This window comes from Engraulis encrasicolus, chromosome 23, assembly GCF_034702125.1.
Source record: "Engraulis encrasicolus isolate BLACKSEA-1 chromosome 23, IST_EnEncr_1.0, whole genome shotgun sequence".
In the NCBI taxonomy this organism is placed as follows: domain Eukaryota; kingdom Metazoa; phylum Chordata; class Actinopteri; order Clupeiformes; family Engraulidae; genus Engraulis; species Engraulis encrasicolus.
The window spans coordinates 22,662,539-22,683,204 of record NC_085879.1 but is presented as its reverse complement, the minus strand read 5'-3'; the positions used below and the strand labels follow the sequence as shown (position 1 = coordinate 22,683,204).

The following is a 20,666-nucleotide window of genomic DNA, read 5'->3' as shown; positions in this document are numbered from 1 at the left end:
ACATGTTTCTTGTACTAGGCTATACAAATAACAATAGCCTAATTATAATAATAACAACAACAACAACAACAATAGCCTAATTAAATTAAAATAGCCTATCTGCCATCAACCCTGAGGGGCTCTACCCTGTTCCCGCTGGACATGTAGTGCCACCTGTAAGCCTATTGGACAATAAGGTGTTTTTTAGCAGAGACAGCGGACCATGACCACATTACAGTTAATCTCACCTTGTCATCATGACAATTCTTTTCCAGGGAGTGTGTGTGCGTGTGCGTGTGCGTGTGTGTGTGTGTGTGTGTGTGTGTGTGTGTGTGTGTGTGTGTGCGTGTGCGTGTGCGTGTGTGTGTGTGTGTGTGTGTGTAAACTTCACTGGATCCTGAATGGGATCCAGCTACTTAAACATAGCCTACGTTGATTCCAAATAAGTAAAATGTCCACACATATATGCTAATATTTGGTTTTTATATTCCCCATTGGTAGGCCTACGTGTGTTTTCAGATACTGTTACTTTATATACAGTGCCTTCAAAAAGTCTACACACCCCTCTTCAAATGTCAGGTTTTTGTGATGTAAAAAAGGACAGAAAGACAAATAAATCCACAGATTTTTCCATCTTAAATCTAAACTATTAACCTGTACAATGCAATTGAGAAACAAGCATGAAGCTTTAAAGGGAAACAATAGAAAATAAAAAACCTCAGTTAACATGGTTGCATAAATATACACACCCTTAAATTGATACTTAGTTGCAGTACCTTTGGGCTTGTCTATGCTATTCCAAAACCTCAATCTTATTTTAGTGAAGCCATGCTTTTGTAGGCGTGTGCTTGGAGAAATTGTCGTTCTGAAAGATTAGCTCCTCTGCATCTTCACCTTTCTACCAGGGGGGCGAAGGCTTTGTGCCACTACCACGGCCCCCGGTGAAAAGTTTCATAATTCCCTCCTCCCTAATGAAGGCCCCAGTTACAGCTGAAGAAAAACAGCACAAAAGAACAATGCTGCCACCACCATACTTCATGTTAGGTATGGTGTTATTGCGGTGATGTTTTGCGCCAAACATACCCTCTTGAATTATGACCAAAAAGTTCAATCTTGGTGAGGTAAATTTCTCAAAAAATACTTCTGTAATCTCCCAAATGCATGTGGGAAGATGTGTTATGGTCAGGTGAAACTGAGGTTGAACATTTTGGACATAATTCCAAAAGGTGTTTTTGGCACAAAACATCACCATAATAGCACCATACCTAACGTGAAGTATGGTGGTGGCAGCATTGTTCTTTTGTGCTGTTTTTCTTCAGCTGTAACTGGGGCCCTCATTAGGGAGGAGGGAATTATGAACATTTCCACAGGGGCCGTGGTAGTGGCACAAAATCTTCGGCCCCCTGTTAGAAAGGTGAAGATGCAGAGGAACAAATCTTTCAGAACGACAATTTCTCTAAGCACACGCCTAAATCTACTAAAGAATGGCTTCACTAGAATAATATTGAGGTTTTGGAATGGCCCAGACAAGCCAAAGGTGCTGCAACTAAGTATTAATTTAAGGGTGTGTATATTTATGCAACCATGTTAATTGAAGTTTTGTATTTTCTATTGTTTCCATTTAAAGCTTTATGCTTGTTTCTCAATTGCATCGTACAGGTTAATAGTTTAGATTGAAGGTGGAAAAAGCTGTGAATTTATTCGTCTTTCTGTCATTTTTTTACATCACAAAAACCTGACATTTGAAGAGGGGTGTGTAGACTTTTTGAAGGCACTGTATATTCTTTTCCTTTTTTTGCATCTCAAAACTTGACTGAATAAGTATGAATTAAAATGGTCACTGTGTGAACCTCGCTTTATTCATATCACACTATATGGCAGTAGGATGGCCTGAGTAGTAGGCGTATAACTATTTACACATAAACATAAAGTGAGCAGCCTACAACAGATGCAAGGCAAGATGAATTACTATTTGACAGAAGATACAGTCAGGAGCAACAAGTACAGGACAGGACATGCAAACAAAACATGAAAGCTGGCGCAGCACAAAGGTCTTCTTTTCATGTTTATTTACAAGTGCAGACAGACAGTTGTTTCGATGCACAAGCATGTTCCTCACACAGTTCACTTCACACATGAGACGAGGTGGGCATTGCCCCTACAGATGGTATTTGATGGGATCTGGATATTCGTGACATGGCTCATTCATTTCTAAAAGTCATTCAAAAAACTAATTTCTAATTGTCTAATTTTCACTGTATTTTTTGCTCAATGTTAAGACAGCATTTACTAAGAAGCAACCAACAGCTCATTTAGTCAAAACAACAACTGACAGTCTTCCTCCTTCTAAAGATCATGTCATTCTGAGGCAGAAACACTTGTGCTTTTCTCAACTCACGTGAAGGTCATGTGCTCAAAACAAATGAAGTAACTGTTGAATAGTTTGTCCTGTCCTGCCTACTGTCATGTCAATGTCTACTATCTAGGTAAATGTGTAATGTAATATCTTAAATCTTTGTTTTATTATATCTTTAGGCAATACAACTTGCCTGGTGTTTACCTCATTTGCTGACAAAAAAAATGCCCATTGGGGACAATAAAGTTTTAAACTTTCTTACAGCGTCACTTCCTTCTCGAACATCCCAACACTAAATGCCACATCTCTGCAGATGATTGGCCAGCAGCAGGAGGAATCTGGTGATGCTCTGCTGGAGGAGAACCAGCTGGCATTTCCTGCTCCACTAGAGGTCAGTGTATCACATTTCATTGGAGTAAAATCAATCCAGGATCCATTTCAATGTCTAACCTCCAATCCTCTCCTTGAGCTTGTAGCCTTGCGATGCATGGCAAGATGTCAACATTGACGATAGAAGTTTTATTCGCAACTTTCTTGCAACAGTACAATTCAAAGGTCATTGCTGCCAAAAATGTTGTGCTATAGGCTGACAGCAGGGAAACATAATTTTCTCCAGAGTTGCGACATCAGCAAAGCACAAGGCCACAAACACAAGGCAAGTATGGGAGGTTAAATATTGAGACTGACTCCCAGTCTTGACTGAAGTCATTTGTTGAGCGTTTATTTCTTACCTTGTCCATGTCTCTTGAGTGCTGAACACATTGTTCTAATGGGGACTAGATATAGATTTCCGTTCCGGAATATCAGCACTGCATGGTAATAGCATTCTGGTAGTTTCACCATTAATTCTTCTACATCTTTGGCTGTTACATCGTAAACACATTTCTTATCACTCTGTAGGCTTTGTAACTGTGTGATAGTGTTGTCATCACATGACTAATATCCTGGTCACATCCCTCTGGAAGATGTTAAATTATGTTGTTTTCAGAGTGTGTTGGACCTCATTTGTTGCTCATTTTACCAGAAGATAAAGTTTCCTAATACTTGCGTATGGACATGTCTGTATTGACAATGAACCAATGGCCCGTACCCTCTAAACTATGAGCCAGTCTCACAGAAAAACTATAATAATAATAAAATAACAACTAAAATAACAACTAAAATAACTAGAAAAACAAAAAACATCAGAAAAAAACAAAAACAAATTTGCCTGTTGAGAAAGCAGAAAAGAGAATAAGTCCTGTGTGCTAGATTATCCGTCCAGGCCTTCAGTGGGCAGCGTGAAAATGCCTTGTGTGCATGTGTGCACAACTTGGGGTAGGCCCAAAATTAGAATCTTTCATTGATGTCTAAAAAGCACCTGCAAAAACGCCTGCTGAATGTCTAAGCCCTTTTTGGGAAAGTTGCCCTCAGCCTATAAAATCCTCAATATCTTCGCTTCTGATTCACATAAAAATGTGACAGAAGTTGCCTTTAAACCCTAAGACCCTCATCTTGCATTAGAATGTGTTCATTCAGCTGTAACATACCCACATTTTTATTAAAAAGGCTAAAATCTCAAGGGCCTGAATGCAGCGTATATGTGTCTCCAGGCACCAAAGGTCAAACAACATATACCCGTCATCAGGCTAAAATGGTTAAGAGCTTGAGAGAAGGTTTCAAGCTTGCCCGTATCACCCGCTTTGATGGAAATGCGCTCAAGACCCAAACTTAGTGCAGGTCACCTTACATTTTCTCACCATTTTCCCTTTTTCCAACTTCCGTAGGCCTCAAACAGATGATATATGTTTGTAAAATGGCCATTGGGCCTCCTTTAATAAAATGAGGACTCAAGACATTTGTACTGTATGAGCTTGATTTACTCTTCCCTTCATGTTAATCTACTGTAAACCTAGTTTGTTACTGAACCTTTTCGAGTGCCCCTCTGGCCTTTAATGCATATGTAAGACACTACGTTTGCCTACATAGTGGCTTTTTTCTTTACTCTCTAGAAACACTGTTTCTTTAAAAGAACCCCTCCCCCACTTCACATATGGTTAAAACTTCCCAAATATGACCAAAACAGACGTCACAGTGATGTGATGACTGCACTCCAACTCCCTCACTGCATGGAATACAAACACTGGGAAGTGTGGGTATTAGAAAGCTAAGTGGAGAAAATGGTCTCTGAGGTTTTGCATTCATCATAGTGGAGATAATAAGAAGCTACGAAGGGGAATGAAGACAGCGTTAGGGAGGTCTTTGGATCTGTTTACATCATCCCTTCCTCAGAAATGCTTCTGTGCCTTCAAAGCATAACTTTGTTACCGTGAGCAAAACCAGACATGTGAAGAACATGGCGGACATGGCTTTGTGCTGGTCTCTCCAGGCACCGCTCTTACTACTGTTTTCCTCAGCATTTAGACTCACATCTTCATCCCTGGAGGAGCCAAGAGACCCATGTAAGTAAGAATTACTATGGTCCATTTGTTTTGTTGTGAGTGTTGTGAGAAGATGTGTGTGTTTTTTTTAACATGTGTCATTTTATGTGTGGGCAGGGGTGTTGTTAAGGGGGTTAAAGTGTGACTGAGTTACCAGGACCCCAGGTACGTATAGCGGGGGCCCTTAAGGGGACCTTATAGAGGGGGCCCTTAACACACGGTCCGATTCATTAAGATGGGGTTAGGGTTAGGGCTGTCCATTGGAGCTGATTGTACATAGGGTCCAAAATTTGCTTCACCCTTGTGTGTGGTACACAGTGAATTGTGAACTGCAGAAGGGGTCGTCATAGCGGTGGGAATTATGTTTACAACTTCGCAGAAACATGTCATGAACACAAAACTAATCAGCTTTCAGCGAACTTTGGCTACTCTTGTACATATCAATGAAATTCCTTTGAAATGTGTTCAGAACACCCTGCTTATACAAAACAAATTGACTTGGGAATGTTCATGGTACTTGAATAACGCATAATAGTGCACTTTAAGTTTGAGGAAGTGGTTTACTCATTATTATGCAAGTATTATCTGGGTTTTATCACTTCTATTATTAGGCCTCTCATAGGCTAAAAGAGTACAAACATGGATAAAACAATACACGGACATTGAAATGTTGTGTACGAGATGGGGGGCAAATTCGGCAATACAATTAGATAGATGGCATCATAATTCCAGAAATATTAACAAGATTTTAAACAGTACTCAGCGGCATAAACATTTTTCAACCCCATGTGCCCTCCTGGAATGTGGGGCCCCCTTGGCTGCAGCCATATCTAGCCTGTGCGTTAATACGGCCTTGGCTGAAGTAATAGTTTAGTGATGCTTCAGAACACGTACCTATATGTAATTGAATGTGATTAAAATATGGTATGAAATATACAGTACAATGTCCCTACATGTAATATAATATCATGTATAATATAATACATGAAGTTACTGTACTCCAAAAGTAATACCACACTTTTCTGTTTAACTCAAACAAAATGGTAATAAAATCTGTCTTTGCCTCACATGGCTGGCAAAAATCTGTTTGTGTGTATGTCCACCCATGGTGTACTTGTTTTGTCTGCAGGGGGGCGCCAAAAACACACCAAATCATATACACACACACATCACCAAATGCATGTGACTCAAGGATTCAAGGATTCAAGGATTCAGCACGCATGCGCAATGCAAAATTATGATGTATTCTGCATTCTAAACAGAATGCATGGAAATGGCAAAGTGTGCATTGAGCACTGTGCAGACTGTGCAGCAATTCGCCATCACGTTCGAGCTCCTTGTTACCTGGCCTGGCCTTACCAGAGGATTGGGCTAGATATTTGTTTGTCTCTGGGTGCGTTCCAATATGCAACCTTGCTTCCTCCACTTGTGCTTGTGGCCTTGTACCAGGAAGTAATATGTCATGATGACATCACTGACAACAGCATTATATTTCAATATCTTGCAAAAGCTCAATTGTAAAGTCTTTTTCTCATTTGCAATTGGGATGATGAATGAAAAACAGTCCCCCAAAAGTTGTTGTGGCTAGGCTGACAGCTGGGAAGTTTTATTGTTTTCTCCATGGAGGAGGGGCCAGGAGGCAGGGTGAGGCCACAAGCACAAGTAGAGGAAGCAAGGTTGCATATTGGAACACACTCTCTGTGTGTTTGTCCGCCCATGATGCCTGTTGATTTCTACAGGGGGCACCAAAGACCAGTGATGTATAAAGCACTGGACCGGAGGAGTGGAGTAGAAGTACCGGTACTATTATATCAAAATCTGACTTGAGTAAAAGTAGAAGTGGTACTCAAGTGCATACAAGTACAAGATCTTAAAGTAAAAGTACAAGTACAAAAGTCCCTGATTTTAAGTTGAGCCTAATTTTAAACTTTATAATAGAATAGCCCACATGCATCATCAGGCAAAGGGCTCTTAAATAAATAGGTTAACTAACCTTCTAAGGCTGTACTTTTTATAAATTACATAAACAATCTATTGGAGTAAAAGTACTGAATTCATCGTAAGTATGTAATTAAGTAAAAGTGGAGGTATCGAGAAAAAAATTAAACTCAAATAAAGTACATATACTGTATTTTAGTAGCCTACATAATTAGGGTACTTCAGTAGTTCTACTTCTTTACTATACAACTCTGCCAAAGACACATGCATCTAACGTTGGCCAGGTTGCCATCTTTGATTGCTCTTCTTTGTATTGTTGTTCCTCAGGGGTATCTGCACAGAATTGCAGCATGGAGCAGATAGCCACAGAAAACATGAAGTCTGGCACTATGACCGTGTTGCTGCCCAGCCTGTACCTGGTGGCCTTGGTCCTGGGTCTGCCGTCCAACCTGCTGGCCCTGTGGGTGCTGCTGTTCCGCACCAAGAAGCAGCCCTCCACCATCCTGCTCATCAACCTGACCACCTGTGACCTGCTGCTGCTGGCTGTGCTGCCCTTCCGCATCGCCTACCACTTCCAGGGCAACAACTGGACGCTGGGTGAGCCCTTCTGTCGCCTGGTGATGGCGCTCTTCTATGGGAACATGTACGGCTCCATGCTGTGCCTGGCACTGATCGCGTTCGATCGATACCTGGCGCTCGTTCACCCACTCAGGGCGCTGACTCTGCGGGGCCTACATCACACCGTGCCCATGAGTGTTGCTGTGTGGGTGGTGGTCCTTGCTGCTATGGCACCACTCCTGGCCACACAGCAGACGCATCCAATAAAGAACCGCAACATCACCACCTGCCATGACGTGCTACCACTGGACAAGCAACCAAACTTTTTCCTTCCATACTTTGTCAGCCTCTTTTGCATTTGTTTCGTCCCGTCATTCCTCGTCGTGGTCTTCTGCTACGGCTGTGTCCTACGCAAAAACACTGACAACCGCTTCCGGTATGCGGTGCATGCCACAGTGCTGGTTATGGGGGTGTGCCTGGTGTGTCTGTTGCCAAGTAATGTGCTAATGATCTTGCGCAACATCAACTGGTTGGAGGTTGTTGAGGGTTGGTCGCAGGTGATCCACCTACACATGGCGTACATGTTAGCTCTGGCACTCAGTGCCTTCAACAGCTGTCTTAACCCCCTGAACTTGTACTACTTGTCCACGGACTTCCAGAAGAAGATGCAGCAGGCCATGTGCCATAGAGACCTCAGCCAATGTTCCACTTTAAGACCGAATAATAAAAGACTCTCCTTGATGCCCACCTAGTTCAACATTAATTGTCAGACACAGATATGCACCCACCACAGTCACAGTCAGGAAACTACACTGTAAAAAATACCAGCTGCCTCAGAATTCCAAGTTAATTTAATTGAATAATCCTTATTGTAAGTTGTGTTAAGTTTTGAATTGAAGCTTTGAAGCTCCACATTTTTTCGATTCAAAGCTTCACACAACTCATAATAAGTATTTAAATTAACTTGGAATTCTGAGGCAGCTGGTAAACTTGTGATTTCAAGTTAATTTAAATCTTTATTGTAAGTTGTGTGAAACTTTGAATTGTGAAGCTTTGTGTTCAAGCAACAGCTTCAAAGCTTCACACAACTTACAAAAAGGATTTAAATTAACTTGGAATTCTGAGACAGCTGGTAAACTTGTGATTTCAAGTTAAGCCATGCTGCTTTTTTCAATTTCATCGCAGAATAGCATGACTTATCACTGATATCATTTTTTACAGTGTACAGTCTTTAACCTGCTTGGAAGAACACATATACCAGACTAAAAATGGCTACAGAATACAAACAATGACAAATGGGGAAATATGCCAATGTTAAAGCTTGAGAATTAATAATAAAAAAAGAGAATCTCCTTGATGCCCTCCTTGTCCAATATGAACATCCTATCCACCTCTGGTTGGGTGTTGGTCGCCATAAATGGACTTTAGATCAGAGGGTTACAGGTTCGAAACCCTCCCTTCCACTCCCCATCTCACTCCATGGTGATCTTGAGCAAGGCCCCTAATCCCACACTACTCCAGGGACTGTAACCGCTGAATACTTTAAAACAATTGCACGGCACTTTGGATAAAATTGTCAGCTAAGTGTAATGAAATGTAATGTAATGTGTTGGTGACTAAGTGCATAGAAACCACCACACGTACATCTGTAAAGTCCCATGTACATCTGCAAAGTCCCATGTGATCACAACGCAGTCTCACCCCAAGTAGTCAATTTCTGACTACCTTGGACCAGACTGCAATTTTTGACGTCTTGGGTATTCCTTCCACGTCACATTTTGACTATGTGGCCTAACTCTAAACCTATTCCTAAACCTAACCTCAATGACGTTATGCTGCCACAAGGACATAGTCAGGCCTTTGAGGACATAGTCAAAATGTGACGTGGAAGGAATACCCAAGATGTCAAAAATTGCTGTCTGGTCAAAGGTACTCAGATATTGACTACTTGGGGTGAGACTGTATAGGTGATCACTGTTACTCACTTAACAATCAGTCACTCATATTGCTTCATCAGAAACATGATCTTGTTATCTATAATTTCACCATAATAGGACATTGCTGTCAGGTGCTGATGGGTCAGCGTGTCATCTTAACACTCTAGCATGAAGACATGTTGGGATTTGAATGGGCTCGTTGCCATTGCTATAGCGCCTAGATAACATACTGGATACACAAATTGATCTGGCTCTGGTGGGAAGAGTGCCAGGGAAGAATGGCTGGGAGCTGAAACTACTATATGACATGATGGCATCTGGAAATCTTGTGTGATTATTGTTCCTTACAGATAATCAATCAATCAATCAATCAATCAATCAATCAATCAATCAATCAATCAATCAATCAATCAATCAATCAATCAATCAATCAATCAATCAGTAAACCAACCAACTTGGTTGTTCAAAAGGCTTTTGAATCAAAGTCAAAGTTTCAGGACACTTTGCACTATTGCTGTCATTTTTAAAAGAAAACAACATGTTGAAACGGCCTCATTGTCTGATTTTAGTGTTGTAGCCTACTGTAATTTTTCATGTTTATTCTGTTGCATTAATATTTCGATGCAGAACACATTTTCAGTTTGATCCTGTGTGCATCTTTTCCAGCTTTGCATGTAGTCTAATATTTACTGTAACGGAAATGTCTCCTCTCTCCTTCGGTGACATATTTGTGACATTTTATGAGTTTTTTTATGATGACTTGCTGTGAATCATTTACATAGAAAGCCTTTTCATTTCAGGACTGTGCATGTGATATGTGGTTGTGAAAACATTCCCCTTGAATTATGTGCAATTCACCAATATTCACCTTGAACAATGTGTGTGTTTTTTTTTTTAAACACACGTGTATACATGTAGCTTTCTGAAACACAACACATTTTGTATTTTTGTATTTTGCATTTTGTATTTATTTTTAAGTGCTAATAAATACAATCTCACCCCCAGAGAAACTGCTGTATATTCCAACTGTACACCAACATTTTAAAGAAAATCACTATTCCAGTACATTGTTAACTGAGTTCCATGTTAATATTTTTTGCATGATGGTAATCCATTATAGTGTTGCTGTACATGTCAGGAAGTCTGCTAAATGCATCATTAAAATCCTCCTAGCAGTGCCATTTAACCTCACTGTGATTGTGTGGCTGCCTGGACTCCGTAATGTCTGTAAGTCCTTTAACTGTGGCTTTTGGTATTCCAATAATGACACTCACCACCACAATAACTCTCCTAATGCTACTGCACTCAGGGTAGGACCTAGCCATTTTGGGGCCCTTGGCGAAATATAAACATAGGCCCCTTAAAAGTCTTTATATAGACACAACATTTTTCCTAATGAAAAGTCAGCCTCTGACTGCACTGTAAACAAATGTGGTGTTAATTCAACACTTAGATAGTAGATGAGACCATATGTACTATAAGGAGGTTAAATCAATTCTGAGTGTTAAATAAACACAAAATTAATAATGTTTTGAACTGTGTGCTGCTGCTACTGCTGCTGCTGGAAAAGTGCTCCACCCCCTTCTTGACTACATCGCACAGCGTAAGTGTTGTCACAGTCTAAGCCACACTCGTGTGGGGCAAAAAAACAAAGTACATGAAGTCAGAGTCATACAGTAAGAGAGTCCAAGCCTCAGTCAGAGCAGCAGTAGGAGTAGAGGAGCAGTAGGAGCCAAGTCAGTCAGACACAGTGGTGTCATAAGAGTTGCAGTGGTCAAAGTGAGAGTCAGTGCTTTAAAAGAGAGAAGTCACATAAACAGGGAGAGTGCAAGGAGTAAGAGACTCACACCTCACCAACACAGGCAACTGTGTGAGTGACTGTGATAGGGGTTAGAAAAAGAAGCAAGATCGCACAGACAAATAGAAAGAAGAGAAAGACAGAGAGAGAGAGAGAGAGAGAGAGAGAGTAACATATTAATATCTGCTCCATATTTAGACACAGAGGGTGAGAGAGAGAGAGTGGAAGAGAGAGGTGAGGTCTATTTGAAGATTTATCTGGCGGTTGAGATTTGTTTACAAGTTTGGACAAGCAGTGGAATTACTTGCTCTTTGATATCGGCGGCGGTGGCACAAAACTGCCATGGCGGTGTGTTTCACTCTACGGGCTCTGTTCATCGCCCTCCTTCTCTGTGCATTTCAACCAACGTCCTCTCACTCAGACCCATGTGAAGAGGATCCATGTAAGTTGTATTTTAATTTGTTGTTTCAAATGAGTTGTGTGTGTGTGTGTGTGTGTGTGTGTGTGTGTGTGTGTGTGTGTGTGTGTGTGTGTGTGTGTGTGTGTGTGTGTGTGTGTGTGTGTGTGTGAGTGAGAGAGAGAGATTTTCTGTTGAAGTTCTTATTACACAAATGAACTGTTGAAAAGAGGCTGAAAAGAGGGTCCCAGCAGAATGATTTCTGGGCATATGGTGTTGGCAGGGTTGATGTCAGAGCAGATGTGCTGGACTGCCATTTGACAAACTGTGATGGGAGATTTATTCATTGTCAGTTAGATGTTTTGTACATAATTCATACATCAATGCTACTTGGATATTGGGTGATATCTTGATACTTCCAATATACTATCGATGGACAACCATCTCGAAATGGATTTTGACATATTCTATTCCTATCCTGTATCGAATAAAAATGGTTAACCCTTGTAAGGTGTTTGCGTTTTCAGTTACAGTATCAATTATTATTCTTTCACACTGAGATTCACTGGCTTTGGCTCAAGGGCATTAATCTGGAAAAAAAAATAGTGAACCCCCCTTGTTAACCCCTCCTGCACATTTCTATCACACAGGAGATTTTCCTGGGTCATTTTGACCCGTATTACTTGGGGGGCTTATACATGAATATTTTCCAAACTCTCTGATACATGTTGAGTAGACAAGGCGGTGGGTGAATTATGTGGAAAAAGGTGTGAAGATATTGTTCAGTCCCTCAATTGTGCATTGATGTTTCAACCTTGCACGATAAAAGCACTGGTGGCTCAATCCGAGAGCTTGGATTGAGTTTACTCTCTTTCTTCACTGACTCCTTATCTTTCTCACTGTATCTCTCACTCTCAAAAACATAATTACACAAAAAATCACAATCATAATGAAGGGAACAAGAGGGTGAATATGAGCTATGTTTTTTTCCTTTTAAAAATAATTTTCTATATGTCCGGGTCAAAATGGCCCGAACACCTTCTATGTAACACAAACACGAACACCTTACAAGGGTTAACTTTCACATTCTGAGATTTTCATCAGAAAAATTCTCCTCCTCGCCGCTGCTCTTGCACCTGTTTACATACTTTTGCCCCCCTTCCCATGTGTGACTCGGTTACCATAGAAAATAGCGAATGGTAACCATAACAAAGGTTAGGACCTAGCAAAACTTCTACATCTTTGAGTATGATGCATGCAAAGTGTAGTGGATGAGCCAACTTACAGTAGCAGCAGCATGAATAGAGTAACAACTTAATCACACAATGATGAAGAATGGGGTGCCATGCTCAGGATACCTCAGACATGGAGGTGGATGGGGAAGCACTAGTTATGAAGCATTAGTTATTCCCAGTGTCTAGAATCAATCAGGCAACCCTCACTGTACAAACATACCACTGGGCAGGCACGCAGAATCCTGCCTGTACTGAACAGACCAGAGACGGCAAAAGCGGCAAAACACTCGACCTTCAATGTTTGATCAGAGAGAGCAATCAACCAAAGTCCATGTTTAGAAAAATGTTGACATTCTGTTGGCTGCTGTCTGCTGCTGCTGAACCATGTCATAACACATTACACCTTTTCAGCTGAAGTTCAGCACTCTTTTGATGTCCTTGATGCCAGAACGGCTTTTGCAGCTTTTGCCGATTGCTCTTCCAAATTCAATTACTTCCACCTCCGATGCTTTTCTGCCTTTGGTCTGTCTGTACGTCAGGCTACAAGTCCCCAACTGGCTGCTTAGAAATGTTTTGAAATGCCATTTCCCGATCCCTTCCCAACTCTCTCTCCCGCCCTCAATCCTGTCTTGTCATCACTATACTTTACGAGGAAACACTTTATTTTAAGGTTCACGTTAGCCAGTAATAAATGCCTGCCTGTATTATTGACTTACAGTTTAAGACATGTGTTGAGGGCTTACATGTGCTAACTCTTACTTGGATTATATCAGTATTAAATGGCTTACTGCCAAAAAAAACAATACGTTTGTTAATAGACGTCCAACAAATGATTGGTTTTGCTTAGCAAATGTCACTCATTAAGACAGGCATGTATTAGAGGGTAACATTGTGAAACCTAAAAATTAAAGTGCTACCCTTTCTGATTTTGGGTTAATAACTATTTTGAAAAATGATGTAACTAAACAACATTCTTTTGTTTGATCTCAGGGCAACGTACTTGGAGTGTGAATGAGAATTGCACTGTGACGACGGACACAGCAGAACAGCTCACATCCAGCACCATGACACTGTTCCTGCCCAACCTGTACCTGGTGGCCTTGGTCCTGGGTCTGCCGTCCAACCTGCTGGCTCTCTGGGTGCTGTTGTTCCGCACCAAGAGGCAGCCCTCCACCATCCTGCTCATCAACCTGACCACCTGTGACCTGCTGCTGCTGACTGTGCTGCCCTTCCGCATCGCCTACCACTTCCAGGGCAACAACTGGACGCTGGGTGAGCCCTTCTGTGGCCTGGTGATGGCGCTCTTCTATGGGAACATGTACGGCTCCATGCTGTGCCTGGCACTGATCGCGTTCGACCGATACCTGGCGCTGGTTCACCCACTCACTGGGATGACGATACGCAGTCGCCGACTGTCTGCGTTTCTCAGCATGGCTGTGTGGGCGGTTGTGCTTGTTGCCATGGCCCCACTCCTGGCCACAAAGCAGACCAGTCCAGTCCTGAACCTCAACATTGTCACTTGCCACGATGTGCTACCCTTGGAACATCAACACAGCTTCATTCTGCCCTACTTCATCAGCCTCTTCAGCATTTGCTTCGTGCTGCCGTTGGCGGTGGTGGTCTTCTGCTACGGCTGCGTTCTGCACACGCTGATAACAACCAGCGAGCGATACAACCACGCAGCAAAGGTCACCGTGCTGGTGATGGTGGTGTGCCTGGTGTGTCTCCTTCCCACCAATGTGCTGCTGATTGTCCACTACTCCAAAGTGCAGCAGGTAGAAGCAGACATGGGATTGACAACAGACACCTACTACATGCCCTACGTGCTGTCGCTAGCCGTCAGCACCTTCAACAGCTGCCTAGACCCCTTCATCTTCTACTACGTGTCCGAGGAGTTCCGGGAGAAGGCGCGGCAGGTGCTGTGTTGTAGAACTCCCATCCAGCCCACCACCTCCAGTCAAAAGACCACAAGCACGACCTCAATGTCGTCACGGTCAAAGGTGACGCTGCTATCAACGTCTGGGAGGTTGTTGGTGACTCCAGAACCTACCTGTGTCAAGCGAGACATTGTGTGAACAGCAAGGGGGAGACCATGGACTACTGTTATGGGTGAAAGCATTGCATTTCATTTATATAGTTTTTATCACATCATTACCCATGATTCCAGATTGAGAAATCACTTGTCTATGTCTATGATACGCACCTCTGGGGTGTTGTTAGTGTTAGTTAGTCTGGGCTGTTGACTCAGTGTCAAGTCTGACAAAGTAAAGGGGAGACCATGGACTGCTGTCGTGGGTGGCATTGTATTGCACTACTGGCTTGGGACCAACAGTCGGCCTGGGCATTTTTTTTAGCTAAGACCCCCTCAAAACACCTCCACTCACGCCTCCGCTTCAAGTCCATTGGGTCATGCACTATAAACTCTGGACCAGTCGGCCAACTGGGGAAATGGCCAGGTAGACTTTAATTTATAAAATTTATCGAAAGATTTTTTTTTGCAATTCCCACTGTTCCTTCCAAATGGAGAAATCACACAAAAATTACCTGCTTTGTTTTTGGCTGGCCTGTGTCTGTCAAATGGAGACCTTCTCTGACTACAGCAGGGGCGGTCCAGTAAGCAGAGAGCACAGGCTTCTGTTACAGGCAGGAATGTTGCATCTGATGTACCGTATATGTTTTCTTTATGTCCCCACTGTTGTCTTCCAGTGGAGAAATTACATGTTGTTGTCAAGGGAGATGTTGTCAAGGGAGAGACCATGGACTTCTGTGTGGACTGGAGGAGTATTTCATCGCATGTGCAGCATATGTTTTCTTTATGTTCTCACTGCTGTGTCCCAATGGAGAAATGACATGTCTTCTAGTATGTCTATACTGTATACCATAATGAACTTAACTTCTTGAGGAGGAGTCACATGTGTACGTGACTGGAGGCTCAATGTTACGAGAGTCTGAGAGTCTGAGAGTCTGAAGTGTTTCCATTCATGGCATCTTTCCAAAGGAAATGCCATACTGAGTGTTTGTAGTCCAGATTTTGTAAGCAAGCGCTCAAGGGTTCTGTATTGTTCTGCTTGTGTCACTTTGACAATGTGGGGCATAAGTACAACCTGTGTTCTAGCATTTTAATTCGCCCCCAAAACTCATTGCCGTAATACACACCTTGTAATACTGCACCGAGGTGTGTGTGTGTATGGGTAAACGTGTGTGTGTGTGTGTGTGTGTGTGTGTGTGTGTGTGTGTGTGTGTGTGTGTGTGTGTGTGTGTGTGTGTGTGTGTGTGTGTGTGTGTGTGTGTGTGTGTGTGTGTGTGTGTGAAAAAGCAGATGTTGTGTCTTTCTGCAATTTTTGAATCTGTAATACGGCACATACGTATACTATGTGTGTGTAAAAATGAATGCATGTTACTGACTGTTAATGGCTATGGTTTTGCATAAGCCTTTCCCTTGTCAGCACATGGGCCATTTCATTGCTGTTCAAGAGTCCTCATGTTCCACAGATTACACTGATACCTATTTCTATTGCTATCACCATAGGCGTAGCCATGGGTGGGCCTGGGCCCGCCCAATTGACATCCAAGCCCACCCCATTCACACTTGATAGTCAACTGTTGCCTCATTGAACTACAATTAATGGCATAGCACTGAGCGATGATTAATCATTTTGTCAAAAGTCTGGTTCATCTTCTGTGATTTTTATGATTTCAATTTCAAAGTATCATTTTTGAGCACAATATTATAATATCTCCCTACACGCTTTCGGGTTGGGCCCGTCAGATTTGTTCTGGGCCCACCTGTTTTATTATTTCTACCTACGCCCCTGGCTATCACAATTCAAACTACCAGTGAGAATACAGGAAGATTAGTTCACTATCTCTACTAGAACCCTACAATAGTAACTATACACTTAAAATACAGTAGCTAGCTTATTGAGCCTCTTCATTTCAGGCAGGTTACACGTCAGATGCAACCACAGCAAGCTCTGACATGTTGCTGCGCAATCTGATTCACTTGAGTAGGAAGCTGAGGTATGCAGTGCTGATAGTGAGGTCAGAGTAGGAGGCTCGCAAGCACACACAAGACCAGCAGAGATAGAGAGAGATAGATGTTAAAGGAAGAAGTAGGCGGCTGCGCTTTCACGGTGGAAGAGCTACGCAGCTACGCAAAATTTAGTGTTATAGGTGTTTGAAAGTTAGGCCTACTAAAACCAGCTGGAAAAGAACAGCAATGGAAGAGCCAATGCTTAGGGCTTTTGCATTCACACTTTGTGAAGGTAAAGGTAAAGTACATTTTTTCTCTTAATCTGGTAAACATATACAGTATCTCTAGTGTTGTTTGTCTATGTTGTGTCCTCTTGTGTTTGTTGATAACCTCGTATTGTGAGTTGTTCTAATGTTCCATAAAAATGGGGAAGTTTGATATCAAACATGGATGCTTAGTCGTTTATCCTAGCGTTGTGAGGCCAATTCTGGAAATTGGCAGCAAGAGATTTTGTTTTATAGCAGTTTTGATTTACAGGTTAGGTGTCGATACACATAGGAGCCTTATTAGTGACAAACCGATCGAAGGAATCTGGAATACCCTTGTTGTTATGTTATGTGGCACATATTCCCTGGCATTAGATTGTGTGGTTGCCTTTACAGAAGAAAAAAAATTTGACAACATGTTTGTTTCATTTTTTCCCAAGCAGTGTAGTGCAAAACGACAATAAGTTGGAATATGAAATGATGCCAAAATGAAAATCAGTAAATACATAAAATAAGTTTGTAAACTTAAATGTGACACACGCCCGTCGCAGTATCAATCATAAACAAACAGTGATGCTGAGTGTTAGTTGCCATGCCACCTAGGCTATATTTGGGCACAAATAGCCTAACTTTTGTTAAACGGTCAGTAGAGTGCCCTATTTAAGATTAATAGGCCTACATGTGTAAACCCCACCCTCTGAATAAACACACTGGCCTTGGACTACAAGTTTTATTTTAGTACATTCACTACACAAGATGATCGGCATGCTGAGAGCTTCAGGATACCTACAGGCTGGGCGAACAAATTGTAAGGCGTGCTCTGACACAGTCGACCCCACAGTAGGCCAGATATGCAGAGAGGGGACGGCTCGTCAAACAAATCCACACCTTTACTATGTGGAGTACGTGTCGTGGGGCATAAATTACTCGCTGACCAAAACGAAAAGTTGGTGGATTTTGGGGTTACCGAAGTTATTGCCTCAGACGGCTTTGGTGGGAAAATCTTGGCGTGGTTTAGTCCTAGCCTGGGCGAATAGCCGACTGTTGACTCCGTCAATCAGTCTGGCAAAAGCCATGAGGAATTCGTCTCCGTGGACGATGGGAGATGGTCTGATCTTACTCTATCATTTAAATTAATTGAAGTTCCAAACTAAAATTAAAACCCTTATTGTGCTTTATTAGCATGCCTGTTACGTTATAGCATCGCAAAAGCATACAAATAACAAAACGAAAGTGTGAATATAGTTACCTTAACCAATCGGTGAGTTCTACGTCACCACTCTCAACTGTTTGCTGATTGGCGAAACACTGAGAGAACCGAGCTCGAGGCTTTTGCCAGACGATGTGCGGAGCCAAAATCTTTGGGTGGAGTACAGAGGATGGCGTCGCAAGGCTAGTTTAGTCCATCCACGATGCAGAAATTGAAAATTGGTATATGAATTCATTTTACTTTGATTTCAAATTCACCTCTTCACTCTTTCAAAAGCCACTGACAAATTACAATGAAATGAATTATCAATTATTAATCAATTATCTGGAAAATTTAAAATTGACGTTTTGAACCCATTTTTCATCTTTTTCATGTGAATTCCAAAAATGGATCAAAGCACTGCAAAGTGTTACAACAACCGTTACACAGACCGATAACCTGTCTTACTGCATCGCTAACAAATTGCTCAACTTCGAAACATACAGTAGCCTACAGCTGGTCTTTCAAATTACCACTCAACTCATGCATGTAGCCTACTATGCAGCTGGTCACTCAATGGATTACATGGCAACATGACCTGGTGTTCTGTCGAGATGAGTTGCCTTGTCGAGATGAGCGACCGGTAGCCTTACTCGATAGTGGTGTTCTATCGTTTTGAGTTGCCTCATCTAAATGAGCTACCTTGATTTTCTGTGGAAGACGTTTCAATTGGCCATGGTACACGTAGGACTGTTTTAATAACCATTACTTTATTTATTTCACGGACAAGGGTGTGCAATCGTTCGTGCGGAGTTCAATAAGAACGTGCTGACCACTAAAAAAAACGTGAGCCTCTCGTTTGAGCAAGTTAAGAAACGTGCCATATGAAAGAGACTGAGCTGAGTTTGCGCAAATAGGCCCCTACTGGACTCGGACTGGAGAAAGTGTTTGGGATCAGGGCCTGGCTACGGGTTGTTTAATGCAGCCATTTGCTGTTGGTTTGGTTTCAATGCGACGTGGGCCTGTCTCGCAAGGCAACATTGCCATATTAAATTATGTGCTATGGGGATAAACAAGCGGGGTATTGTGGCTTTGTTTTGGCAGATGTCTGTCAATTTATGGGCAACACCTCTTTTAAAGACCGGAATCATTTTCAAAACATCCCCACCAGTGCTTACTTGTAATAGCGCCGTTTGGTCAGATGCATGATCCTTCCTGCCATCTCGAGTTTGTAAACTGCGGTAGCACAATTCGATGGGCAATCACCCGCGAAAACCGCTGCGAGGGTGTGCGCATGCGTGCACATGCTCAGTAGCAAAAAGGATCACATCTCGACGGGTAGCTCACATAGACAGGACACCTGCAACAATAAACGGGAGGGATAGACAGAGATAGAGGAAGACCAAGCAAAAAGACCTACGGAAAATCCACACATTATTCTCTAGAAACGACTTTATGATTGTCAAGCAAAGACAAGTAAAGTCAGGCAAAAAGTGAAAGCATAAAGCAGATGATTTAGAGAGGATAGAGGCTGATGCATCAAAAACCACAAGAGGAAATGGACGGTCATGTCACCTCTTGAATGGTCTCGAACTGTCACCACAGTCAACGGATGTAAGGAACAGGTTGATGTAAAGGACAAGTAAAAAACATGAAATGAAAGTAGATCACCCAACAAAAACAGCAATTGTCGGGGTGGAAATAGAGCAGGCATGGCCTATACACAGTGAAAAGTGGTGTTAATTCAACACTGATTTAACTAACATATTTTAAGTGTATTTTTAAAGTGTATTTTTTATGCATTCATTTGATAGTGACGGCAAAATGATGACACAAAACGGTTGGGAGAGAGAGAGATTGGGAAATGATCTCTGTCTGGAATGGAAGCCAAGTCCATGGTAGAGCAGTATAGTGCCTTGGTCATTCAAGTAATGGCCAAGGTCATACATTCGATTATTGCACCGGTGTGCAGCCGTTCTTTTTATGTGTACATATTTACCAATAATTTAATAGTATGCCTTACTCATTTACACATGTTTGAAACGGTTAGCTCACTATTTAATATGTGTTCATGAATTATTTGCCTAAATGATAAACATTAATCTGAAGTGGTAGGCTACATGCTGCTTATGAATCTCAATAAATATAAAGAAACCTCTCTCTACTCTATTAGCCTGAGTCTAAAGTGCAGTTAAGTCACACACTTGTGTGACTTTACTGATTTAGTTAGTGATTTAACGTTTTGTGCCGCTTTCTTAACAGACTTCAGTGATTTGAAGGGTGCTAAAGCTTTAAAACAAATAAACGTTATTCTAAAGTGTTAGACTACTGGCTAGTCATGAATCTCATTAAATGCAACAAAACCTCTACTCCATTAGCCTGAGTCTCATGTGCAATACAATTACACAACCCCTCGTCTAAAGTATTTTGAATTCAAGCCAACACAGAGCTTTAATAGGGTCACACACGTAGCTGGACTGGCCATAAGGCATACAGGGCATTTCCCCGGTGGACTATTGCTGATTTTGGCTTGGTCCTCCCCTAAGTGTAGTGGGATCAGTCCTCATGCCGCCACAGCTGACCTCTCAAAGTCACATTAAAATATTCATTTTGACTGTTG

The 20,666-nt window shown here is 42.0% G+C and overlaps 2 protein-coding genes across 2 annotated transcripts; both read left to right on the top strand.

Annotated features, from left to right (window-relative positions):
* The first annotated feature begins 4,479 nt into the window (after window positions 1-4,479).
* Window positions 4,480-8,034, top strand: LOC134439871 (proteinase-activated receptor 4-like). The gene is made up of 2 exons (XM_063189776.1): window positions 4,480-4,776; window positions 7,021-8,034. The coding sequence occupies exons 1-2, from the start codon at window positions 4,671-4,673 to the stop codon at window positions 8,001-8,003; spliced, it is 1,089 nt and encodes a 362-aa protein (XP_063045846.1). The 5' UTR covers window positions 4,480-4,670; the 3' UTR covers window positions 8,004-8,034.
* Window positions 8,035-11,123: 3,089 nt separating this feature from the next.
* LOC134440399 (proteinase-activated receptor 4-like) lies at window positions 11,124-15,828 on the top strand. The gene is made up of 2 exons (XM_063190462.1): window positions 11,124-11,428; window positions 13,609-15,828. Exons 1-2 carry the CDS (start codon window positions 11,329-11,331, stop codon window positions 14,691-14,693), a joined length of 1,185 nt encoding a protein of 394 aa, XP_063046532.1. The 5' UTR covers window positions 11,124-11,328; the 3' UTR covers window positions 14,694-15,828.
* Window positions 15,829-20,666: the final 4,838 nt, after the last annotated feature.

Coding starts and splice junctions, on each gene's coding strand:
- LOC134440399 (XM_063190462.1), top strand. CDS start 11,329: ATGGCGGTGTGTTTCACTCTACGGGCTCTGTTCATCGCCCTCCTTCTC. Junction 11,429..13,608: donor CCCATGTGAAGAGGATCCAT/GTAAGTTGTATT, acceptor GTTTGATCTCAG/GGCAACGTACTTGGAGTGTG.
- LOC134439871 (XM_063189776.1), top strand. CDS start 4,671: ATGGCGGACATGGCTTTGTGCTGGTCTCTCCAGGCACCGCTCTTACTA. Junction 4,777..7,020: donor GGAGGAGCCAAGAGACCCAT/GTAAGTAAGAAT, acceptor GTTGTTCCTCAG/GGGTATCTGCACAGAATTGC.